Source organism: Microcaecilia unicolor, chromosome 10 (assembly GCF_901765095.1).
Source record: "Microcaecilia unicolor chromosome 10, aMicUni1.1, whole genome shotgun sequence".
Lineage (NCBI taxonomy): Eukaryota > Metazoa > Chordata > Amphibia > Gymnophiona > Siphonopidae > Microcaecilia > Microcaecilia unicolor.
In genome coordinates this window covers 179,373,424-179,385,452 of record NC_044040.1, presented here as the reverse complement: position 1 = coordinate 179,385,452, position 12,029 = coordinate 179,373,424, and the positions used below count along the sequence as shown (strand labels likewise).

Below are 12,029 nucleotides of genomic sequence, written 5' to 3'. Positions count from 1 at the left end.
TAGGATAAAATCGGGGTCTAGAAGCTGGCAAATTAAGTGGGGTATGCAAAGAGATGGCAGGAGCTGATCAACTAACAACCTACCTTGTCAATGAATGGTGCCTTTGACACACATAAGTGGGATGTTCTTCTAGGCACCAGCTTATAGAAAACTGTCCTGAATGCCTTTATTGTGAACTCAGCATTAGTAAATAGGGGCGTTACGTGTTAACTTGAGGTTAGGTTGAAAAGTTTGTTATTAATAAAACCCAGAGTTCCTGTAACAACTATCATATGGAGTTTTCAGTTTTTACTGGGGAAAGAAATGTGCCCCAATAATGATTCTGCAGGAAATCTAAACATAGTATGAAGGCTCCAACCTAATAAACCAAACACCTACAGTTACTTATTATAAGTAAATATTGTCATTTTTTTAATCTGTAAAAAAATGAAGACCAAATCACTACGTGAAAATATACCATTTCTTTGTAGAGCTGAATAGTTGGAACAGTGTTCACAACATACAAATTCCAACCTGGCTCAGTCTCTGGAGGCAGTTTGTGTTTAACACTGCCAGCTCTTCGGGAACTGAAAAGAATACAGAAAGAATTATCTTAATGCATCATTTTTTGACTCATGATGCCCTACGTTATTATTTGCATCAAGTCTGACTGCATTCCAGTTTAATATTCTCAGGAGCCTATAGGCACACTGAGCTGCAGAAAGACCTTCTCTATCCCTCACAATATGAGCCAAAAAAGTACTTGGTACAAAGCTGAACGATACTAGTTGCACACATGAAGATAGGTTTCCTGAAATACAGAGCTAACAAGGGCTTTTCAATTCAAATCTAGCTCTCTCTACGTGCATCGAGCTAAAAGATGGCAAGCTGAGTACTTTAGTAGTAGACAGCATGACACAGTTCAAGTTTCAAGTTGAATTTATTCTTGATATAACGCATCATAAGTATATACCATCTAAATGGTTCACAATAATAAGATAATAGATGGAAAGGCATTACAATAATAACAGGACAGAAAAGAGAGGGAAAAAAAGGAGTGAAAAGACAAAGAAGGAAGCAGAGAGCAGTCTGGAGTAATGTTGTTTAAAAAAAAATGGTCAAGATTTGGAAACATGGGCAAAACAAAAAAATGGGACAAAGAACAAAACGATACACCACGGTTGCCAGCTTTCATACTGCAGACAGCACCAGATGGTGCTACTAGCATAAACACCATGGTAGGTTTCCTGAAAGAATTGACACGTCTACAGATATATTCAGAAGCTATGAAAGGTCCGATCTGCATGACACTGTCAGTGTTAAAATGAGATGCTGCAGTCCTTGGAAGTCACATTTTCACAAATAATCACTTTCCATCCTCAGTAAAAACTGAAGGGGTCTGCTACTAAGGCGTGCTGGTGTTTTTAGCGCGCGTTAAAAATAGGCATGCGCTAAACGCTAAAGATGCCCATAGGAACGCATTGGCATCTTTAGCGTTTAGCGTGCGCCTATATTTAACGCGCTCTAAAAACGCCAGCATGCCTAAATTAAAAAAAAAAAAAATAACCCCTTATAGCCTCAAATTCTCACATCTCTTCTTTTGTTGGGCTAGAATCCAATCCATAAAACCAACATCCAGTGAGCATTTTTGATTTCAATGCGGCACAAGCACATGCTGACAGGTGCTCTGGAAATGCAAGGAAAATCGAAAATTTGGAAGCTGTCCGGGTGGTCTACATCACATTTGCTTGACCAACTTTTCAGCCATCTAAGCAGGTCAAGCAAACTTGAACGTGGCATCACACGGACAGCTGCAAGAACCAGCCATGGAAGCCTAACTGAATAAAAGGTAGGTAGATTTTTCAGGTACATCTAAAAAGTTTCCCCTTCGATTCCTTCCCCCCCCCCCCCCCCAAAAAAAAAAAAAAGACACACACAGAATAAGAAAAAGAGCTATAGTAAATCAAGAAAAAGCCTTTATCAATTACTTACAAAGTTCTTTTGGGAGTTTCTCTTTCTGTGATATCTTCATCAATAGCTTTAGTCAGAAGAATTACATGGTTTTGGAAACGACCCAGAACTTTCAATCCTATAAAAAGCTGCATTCTTAATGCACAAATATCCAGGGTTACAGGAGGACAAGTCTGTAATAGATTTATAAAGCACAGATTTGTAATTAAGGGCTGGATGTACTATACACTTTACCATAGGCACAAAATAAGAAACCACATTTTAGTACACTTAGCCCTAATTTAGAAAATATACAGATATGTAATCAATAAAATAAGATGCATTTTATAAAGGACTGTGAAAATACAGTTTTCTTCTTGTGAGACTAGTATTCAAAAAGAAGAATCAAGCATAAATTCTTCAGTGAATATAGTATTATAGAAGGCAAATAGTCTCTCGGCAGTACCCCAACATAATAGCCCCTAACAAAATAGCACTTGACAAAAATAAGTATAGTAAAAACTCTGTTTCCCTCCCTCTAAGGGTCCAGCATCTAGTCTTCACCTCTATCCCCCATGCACTCATCTGAGCTCTCTCTTCCTTCAACTCCCTCTCCAGTGCAGCATCTTTCTCTCCCCACTTACATGTTGTCATCTCTATCCTACTACCCTCTTTCCTGTATCCTGGCATCTATCTCCCTTTCTCCCCTTCCCATGGTCTGAAAATGCATCTCTTACCCTTCCTTCCCACCCACCTCGTAACATAATCCAGCATGTCTCCCTCTTCTTCCTGCCAACCCTCTGCAGTCTAGAATCTCTCCCACCTTTCCCTCTCCCCCATGGCAGTCCTTCAATGTTCCTGTGGGCCACCAGCAGTGTCAACAAGCTGCTTCGGCTGGCCCCGGAAGCGTTCTCTCCGATGTGTGCTGCCACGTGGACATAGGAAGTTGTATCAGATGAGGCGGGATACAACAGAGGGAACCTTCTGGGGCCAGGTGAAGCAGCTTGTTTTCCTTGTTGATGCTGCTGGTGGACTGCAGGAATGTTGGACAATCGCTGGGGGGGGGGGGGGGGGGGGGCGGGGGCTGGAGAGAGATACCTGACCACCATGCAGGGCAGCCAAGAGGGAGTCATTCTGGACAGTGAGCACTGAAACTGGGGTGCAAAGGGGAGGCATACCTTGGGTTCAAAGCAGCAGCGGGACTCACAAAATCACACAGTGCAGCAGTAGAACAGGTAATACTCGGGGGAGGGGGGGCAGTCAGGCCCTTTTGCCAGGGGTCAATTTGCTGGGGGCTTTTTGTCTGTTTTTTTTTTTTGTCAGGGCTATTTTGTGCTTGGGCCTTTTTGTCAGGGCTATTTTGACCAGGTACCTCTCTCAGCATATGATACTACACTTAAGTTTCATTTCTGCCACCATGGGCTGACATATGGCATCAGCAGGTACAACTCTAGCCACTTTATTGGGCAGACTAGATAGACTGTACAGGTCTTTATGATGTCACAATGCTGCTATCACTTATCACTGAGGAAAAGTTGATACAGTTCTAACTGGATGTTACCTAAACTATACTATAACAAAAGACCTCAGCAGTTCATGTTTAAAAATAAAGCTGATCTTGGTTTCATCATATCCTTAGCTGCAGGGCCTCCAACTGCCTTATTTGACTTAAACAGTGTTGGTACGTCCCTTAGTTTTTCCTATAACTGTAGTATTTTATCAGTGTTGCAATGCCATTGTTCTGATCGCACCTTCAAGGTCGTATCGATGTATGGATCCTCATCACGTGCTGCCGCAGCACTGCAGCGTACTGTATAGCACTGTAAGCTGTTACTAAGAAGAGTAAAACAGCAAAATACATTTAATATTTTTCCAGCAAGATATATAAACCAATCAACAACACATACAGAGAGGTGCCACGTCACCTTCCACTGCTCCAGGTACAGACTTTTAGCTTCGAACGTTTACCAATGCAAGCTCAAACAACAGCGGTTCAATGGTTCACCGTGCAAATAAACAAACATGTGGAAGGAAAAATGGGGGGGGGGGGGGGGAGGAAGTCTCATAAGTCACTGGGTCAATGCTCCACCATTCACTTTGAGAAGCCTTGTTTGGAAACCCTTAGGTGATGAGTATAATCACTGACAAAAAAAACCCTCCATCCAAATAACATGCGACCTTCAAAAAGTGATGCTTAATTAATTATTTAAATAATACCGAGTAACTGGCGGTAAACTCATAAATAAAGCAGGGTGGCATTATCTTTAGCTCTCTAAGTCCCAATGGATATCTGTTTCACCATCGCTTTATCAAGCGACTAGAGCTTAGAACAGTGACCTCACACACCTGCTGTATGCTGCTGTTGCCGCCCTTGATAAAGCGATGGTGAAACGGATGTCCATCGGGACTTAGAGAGCTAAAGATAATGCCACCCTGCTTTATTTATGAGTTTACCGCCAGTTACTCGGTATTATTTAAATAATTAAGCATCACTTTTTGAAGGTCACATGTTATTTGGATGGAGGAGGTTTTATTTGGCCCGCATGATTATGAGAAGTATATACACAAAACGTCATTAACCAGATTTTCACAAATACTTTCAGAAAAGTCACTCTAGCACTTTGTTTCCATCGTTTTTAACGTATTTATTTTATCACAGGTGGTCTATGGAGATCTGTGCTTTTCCAGCTCTGGCATTACGTAATGTCGTGGCTCACCAGAGACAGTACTGACATTCACACGGCTCTCTGTGATAAAAGTTGCCCATCCTTGTTCATACGGTGCCGACTGTCAGATTCAGACTGGTTGAACAAAAAAAGACTTAAGTGACCTGGACCCAGCTGCAACTAGATAATAGCAGCTTCTACAGTCTCATGATCTGCATGAACTGAACCCTACTCATACAGCAACCACTTCAAGAAAAAAATAGTCAGACAGAGATGAATGGTGGTACAGGGTATTTGGAGAGGGAAAGAAGAAAGGCTACCAGAGAGTTTTCCAAATGATGCACATGAAATAAAATCAGCCTAACATAAACAAACAGCACACATTTTGTAACATCAGCTGTATCTCTGACACTAACAGAAAATACCAAAGGATGCAAACAATATTGACTACCTTGTAATGACATGTAAGAACTGAGGTGTAACAACAGCTTCCTGAGACCTCTCAGGGTACTGGTAAGTAGAAATTAGGTCTGCAGAATTTCCAATGGTGTATAGGTATCCAACGTGTGGCATCGAAAAGAAACAAAAAAGGCTCAAAAGCTCTCTATTTTGAGAAGAAGCACTGCCCTCCAATGAAGTGGAAGTCCCTGTATGTAAAAATATATATAAAGAAACAAGAAAAGAAAATGCAGGAAAGTGAGTGTTTGAATGTCCACTCAACATGAATAAATTAATTCATAACTAATCCCCTTAGAGGAGAATTTTCAATGTACCTAGAGGTAGGTGCTACTTACATACAAAGGTACCATAAAGTGGCTGTTAGGTGCCTATCGGGCTCATTTTCAAAGCACTTAGACTGCAAAGTACCATAGTAACTTATGATACTGTGTGTGTCTAAGTGCTTTGAAAATGAGCTCCTATGTGCACATACTTTTAGCTGTATACACAACATTTACTTAGGTTAAGGGAGGGAAGGAAAACATGTTGATTCTATTTTCAACTCTAAAATGCATTATTTTCCCACGAAAAAGTGCCAAAGCAGGCGCAAATGTCTACAGTCACTCTGTACCCTCGACTAGTTTCAAAGACAGCATACATGCACATAATTCTGCTTTGAAGAAGAAAGGAAGAGTCAGCAGCTGAAGTCTTAGCCCTACAATGTACAGTTTAAATGTTGCATCCCCTCCCCCAATTACGTTTTCTCAGCTATAAGTACACACCCAAATGTCCAAATGTTTAGTTCAGGAGGAAATACTGTGAGCATGACATAGTAAGAAAACTAATTACAACACTATTGCTATGAATTAAATCTCTATATACAGTTTAAATATTCGGGCTCTTAAGGGAGAAGGGGGACAGAGGGTGGATGGGACCTAAATTACACACCTTAAATTAAAAATTAGATACTGCCATCCTATCTAGAGCTGCAGAAAGATTATAGTGTAATCTCCAAGGTGTTTCAGCACAAACTTCTGCTCAAACAAGAATGGCATATATCAGTCTTGTTATATATCCAAATATATATTTTTGTGCTATTTACCTGTTCTGTACATAGGCAACAACTGGAGAGAATGCAATTTGGTGTCTTCAACTGAAAAAACTTGAGACAAGTCTAAAGAAAAAGATCTAAAGAAAAAGGTAACAAATTAATGAAAATCTTTTTCATTCAAGTCTCAAAACAAACATTCATCTACTAGAGCAACAAGTGTGTTTGATGAAACCAACGCGTTGGCTGTCAGCAGAAGACACAGGAGAAAAAGTTTTGCACTTCTGTTGGTCAACCTCTCCCCCCCTCCCCCCAACAAATCCCACTCGCTCCTCACTCCTATCTCCTCATGCTGCCACCCCTTCTCTTCTCTATCCACGTCCATCATTCTCAAGCAGGAGATGCATGAAAGAGAGACCTGGACCCAGATGCAACTAGGTAATAGGAGTTGCTACAGTCTCACGATCTGCAAGGACTGAGCCCTACTCATACAGCAACCACTTCAAGAAAAAAAAGTAGGTAGACAGAAAGAAATGCTGGTACGGGGTATTTGAAGAGGGAGGGAAGAAAGGCTGACAGCCAGGTGACAAAATCCAACACATGATTTTGAGAGTCCTGAGAAAACAAGTTATAACCAAAAATAAATTAATACTACTACTACTACCACGCCTTACAAAATAGAACTAAAAAAACCTCATGATCCTGAGTTTATGAACAACCTCCCCCACCCCCCTTTCCACCCTCCCCCTAACCCATTACCTTGAAACTACAACTGAGATGACCCGTTGTCTAGACTTATGACCCCAGGTCATCTTTGAAATGTCCATTAGTCCTAATCCCCCCTCCCCTACCCAGGCAGAGAACCCCAGGACAACCCCTTAGGTAACAATAACCAACTTATGATACAATCCGGAACCTATTCAATACAGCACGTCTTGCTTTGTGTGATCTATTTTGCAAGTAACAATTCCAGACATAAAAGCCTTTCTTATTCTTTGCGAAGTCCGAGCAGCTCGTGCCTGCCACAGCATTAAGGCATGCAATCTATTTCCACAACACCAAAAAGAGGGAGGCTCCTCTTGCATCCAATGATTAAGTTGCATCCAATATATATTTTTAAAAAATCACCATGAAATAACAAAAGTGTGCTGGGCTATTAATACCTATATAATATGTATTGTATTTGGATGTACACATCTTCTTTGGCAAGTCCAATTGACTCTAATGTGAATGATATTCCAGATGATCTGCTTTCCTCACCAAAGAGTTCCATAGGTCGCTGGCAAATGACAAAATCATCCAAGTCAAGCGGACAAGGTGATGATGGAGGAGCTTGGTTGATTAGGCCTTAACAAAAAAGAAAAATAAGTTCTCAAAGTAACTAAACTTCTGACAAAACAAAAAAAACCCATTTTAAACCAAATGCCTTATTAAATGCAAGCAAACAAGATAAACTTCAGATTTTGATTGTAATAAGCCAAAAGATAAACGTATAAGTTTTGGTAATTAATTTTTTGCTTGTGAAGGATACCAAAGTCTGACTGGGATGCAGAGAGTAGATTGGTCTCAGAACAAGTTTCCCCAACAATGTCTTCCAATATTTTAGTTTTGGTATGGAAAAATGGAGTAAGGGGAAGGGATTTTGGATTTAGCTTTTTCTTTTTTTCTTCCAGTTGTAGAAGTACAATAGTTATTTTCCTATCCTTAGGAGGGCTTATACTAAGTTTGCAAGGCCGGTGCAAGGGTATTGGGTGCCTTAGATCAGTGTTTCCCCAAGTCCAATCCTGGAGTACCTCTTGCCAGTCAGGTTTTCAGGATATCCACAATGAATATGCATAATGAATATGAATATGCATAAACTTGATTTGAATACGATGCCTCCATTACATGCAAATCTCTTTCATGCATATTCATTGTGGATATCCTGAAAACCTGACTGGCAAGGGGTACTCCAGGACCAGAACCGTCAGTAATATCCCCCCTGCCCCCCCTCCACGGACAAACATAAGCACTCATCTCTCTTTCTCTCCCCCCCCCCCCCCACAAACCCCCAAGGACATGTGCAGGCAGGCAATAAACTTCTCCCCCCCCCCCGACCCGGAAGGACATATGCAGGTAGGCAATAAACTCTCCTGACTCTCCTCCCATCTAGCCTCAACTGGGTTACAACCAGGTTTGTTGAAGCTGCAGCACAGTTCTTCCTTTAATCCACGGGCTCTTGCCACCTTCCTCTCTCACAGGCAGTGACTCTGCTTTCCCGTTAGTCCATCACTGGGGCATGCTCATGCCTTGCTCTTGATCAGCTTACTGCTGCCTATTAGGCCTTTAACCACAGTTGACTACATCAGCACGGCAAGCAAGATTTGGGGTTGTGGCTCTTTGGGATAGAAGAAGAAGTACTTCAGGTAGTACGCAGCGGGCTGCCACGCTTTCCAAAACCTTCAGGCATGTGATGTCCTCTTGCCACCCACTTGCAGCATAATGCAAGGAGCGGGGGGAGGGGGGAGAGTGCTGATGCCAACAAAGCATCCCTAAAAGTGTAATTGTAACACAGTGGCTGCAGCTTATTACAGTAAGTAGACTCTCAGGGCACTCTGGGTTCAGATTTAAAAAGGCTGCTGCCTACCTGTACTACCCCCCCCCTAACCTCTAGGTGGCTGTCTAATTAACCAAGGGGCCCTTCTACTAAGGCAGGGGAGGGCCAACGCTTGGTTAGCACCCAACTAGCGTGTGCACCCGGTGGTAATTCTGAGTTTGGTGTGCGCTGAATCCCACAGTAGAAGATAATTTTCTATTTTCTACCACTGGGGGGGGGGGGGGGGGGGGGCCACATTCCCAGGTTGGCACATGCCAGCTGCAGTAAAAAAAAAAAAAAAAAAAAGGCCCATCAGGGGCTCAAAACACGCACCCATTGGGAATGTTTACTCTTGCATAGATATAGCAGTAAACCTGTAGAACATGGTGGGTCCAATTAGCCCATCATGTGAGGTTCATAGTGTTTATCAAACTGTTAACTGTGATTTGTGTTAAGATGCTGTGAGCCGGATTGTGAGGCTTGATATGTCTTGAACTCTTGGACAAATGTATCTTCTGTTAATAAAGACCATGCAAATAATAAAAAAAAACACGCACCCACACTACTACAGGCCACTTTTTACTGCGGCTTAGTAAAAGGACCCAGTTTGTACCTAAAGCAATGGAGGGTCAAGTGACTTGCCCAAGATCACAAGGGCTGATGCCGTTCAGATCCCGCCAAGCTGCAGCAACTCCAGTGTTGTAGATCACTTTAATTGTCACATACTGTGAGTGAAGGTGCTGTGCAGCTTTGGGGGGGGGGGGGGGGTGGGGGGGGGGAGGGAAAACATCTTGAGTGGTAAGTTGAATACTGTCAGTAATACGTGGGGATGATATGTGGTTATAACCAAGACTCCATCATGTTTGGCTGCCTATATGGTTGGCATGATGGAGACTTGACAACCACCATTTAAGCATGGGTGACTGGGGTGCCACAGAGAGTGGTGGGCACGGCTCTGGCCACCTTGTTGGGCAGACTGGATGGGCCGTGTAGGTCTTTATCTGCCATCATTTACTGTGTTACAAGGAGCTACAGTAGGATTTGAACTGGACTTTCCTGGTTCTCAACCTGCTGCTATAAACACAAGTTACGCACAATTGCATTTATTATTTTGTTTTTATAATCCTTCATCTGGAAAAGCTCATGACAGCTTAAGGCCCTGAGCGGAGGAGCAGCTTAGCAATCAGAAAGCGAGCCAAGAACCAGGAAAGCTAGGGTTTAAATCCCACGGATGCTTCTTGTGACCATAGGCAAGTCACTTAACCCTCTTATTACCTCAGCTACAAACAGATTATAAGCCCTCTTGGGAACCTGAATGCAACTTGCCTCGAGCTACTACTGTAAAAGCATGAGCTAAATCTAATAATAATATTAATAAAAACAGGCAAACAAAAAACACAATGCACAGAAATTAATACATCAAGATGCACAGCACATCAAACATATATTTGAACTCACACAAGTCCTTTCTTGACATCTGAAAGGGACTGGTGTGATCTTCAAAGCTCACATTTTTACATCATCCTTTTTTTTGGTATCACAACCTAAGACTCCAGCATATGAGTGGGCATATTAGTTCACAGAAAAAGACAAAACATAAATTAAAATTAAACAAGACCCAGTAAATCAGGCTGAACCTGCCCAAAACAGCATTGCATAAAAAGAGTTATTAAAAAAAAAAAAAAAAAAAAAAAAAAAAAAAGATTGCCATAACAACAAATGATTATATATCTGGTCATTCCATGTCCAAGCAGTTTTTGGCATCTCTGCTGATCCTACCACTAACACCAATAAATATCAAGTCGCAATGAAAGCTTTATGGTGTAGACACCTGTTCACTGAAAACTAAGGGGGTCTTTTACTAAGGCGCACTCACGTTTTCAGCACACGCTAAAATTGTGGGCGTGCTAAATGTTAGAGATGCCAATTAATTCCTATGGGCGTTTCTAACGTTTAGCGCGCCCTCAATTTTACAGCGAGCTAAAAACATGAGCGCACTTTAGTAAAAGACCCCCTAAATAAAAGATCACCAGGTTACAGTATGCAGGCTTCCAAATATCGTTGAACTGGTGACCTAGATAAGGAAAGACCCTGTAGACCTGTGCCAATTCCTCAGTGGTACCCAGTCTCCCAGTACAGAATCTGCACCAAAAGGCCTAAGAGGCTCATTTTCAAAGCATAAGGACTTACAAAGTTACATAGGTAGAGGTGAAGAACTTTTGTGAACAAAAAGAGGAGCAGGACTTGGGTCTGATCATATGTGATAGTTTTAAAAGTAGACAAACAGGTAGAAAAGGCAACAGACACAACAAACAGGTGAAGACACGTTATTCTGCTGAAGATGTCTTTTTACTGAACTTATTCAGCATTTACACCCAGATGCACAAAACCTAACGAGCCAGCAATGTGTTTTTTACACCGGTTGTAGCCAGTTTAGCGAGCAAGGAGTACAGGCAAGACGTGCACAAAATGGTTCTCCCAGCTCTTTTCCTGTCACGGTAGCAGCTAATGAAAACTGTATGCAAAGCTAATATAATGAGCTAATTATTATACAAATGTGCATGCAAAGAAATGCACACCCGTTTTCCGAACGATGCACAGAAGCAGCTCCTACCTTTACTGTGGAAAACTGAACGGGTGGTCAGGAGCTGCTGGTACTGCCTAAAATGACAGCTGAAGTGGAGAGAAGGGGTGGAGGGAAGAATCAACAGCATGTCAGAGCTGTAAAAATTATTATAGTTTTCTATTTGATGTATTATTAGACTATATTTGTGCTTTTTCCCGGAGGATATCTGCAAGATATGATTACAAACTAGACAGCCGCCTCCTTATCCAAAGATTCTAATTTTCATCTGTACTGGTGCCCACCAAGTGTGATCAGGAAACAGGGAATAGAAAGAGGGTTAACACAAAGCAAAAGAAAGAGAAACTTATCCGAACAAGCAAACACTACAGCCTCAGCGGGACTCTATTGGCAGGGAGCAGGTGGCCAGCACCTCCGCCCCAGTGCCCTCCCCGCCAGTGCTGCCCCACCCGCCACCGTAGTCTACATGCTGCCTCCCGTATCAAAAAAAGAACAGTGCTTAGCAGCTTGCAAAAGGCTACCTCTACTGCTTTTAGGTCAATTGGCTCCTCTGCGCACGCTCAGCTGGGTGACTGGTTTCCCCCCCATTGCATGCAATTCACTTTGGAAATCCCTTTTATATTTCCAAATCAGTAATTTTTACCGAGGTGGAAATACAAACGGATTCTTTACGGGGACCTTTGTGCATCTGGGCCTTATTTTGTAAAAATCTGTTGACCCTTGATGAAGGCAAAGCTGAAACATTGCCAAGTTGGGTCCCTCCTTAACAAAATCTGTTTGGGTGTACTC

General features: G+C 42.1%; 1 protein-coding gene across 2 annotated transcripts in view; it reads right to left on the bottom strand.

Moving 5' to 3' along the window:
- The window catches only part of HPS3 (HPS3 biogenesis of lysosomal organelles complex 2 subunit 1), a 41,814-nt gene that overhangs the window by 27,023 nt on the left and 2,762 nt on the right, over positions 1–12,029 (bottom strand). For both annotated transcript variants that reach the window (XM_030216318.1, XM_030216317.1), the window contains exons 3-8: positions 7,245–7,428; positions 6,136–6,221; positions 5,047–5,242; positions 3,681–3,762; positions 1,972–2,123; positions 458–566 (exon numbers count right to left, since the gene is read on the bottom strand). In XM_030216318.1, coding sequence (XP_030072178.1) covers positions 458–566; positions 1,972–2,123; positions 3,681–3,762; positions 5,047–5,242; positions 6,136–6,221; positions 7,245–7,428 — 809 coding nt within the window. The remainder of the gene's footprint in view (positions 1–457; positions 567–1,971; positions 2,124–3,680; positions 3,763–5,046; positions 5,243–6,135; positions 6,222–7,244; positions 7,429–12,029) is intronic.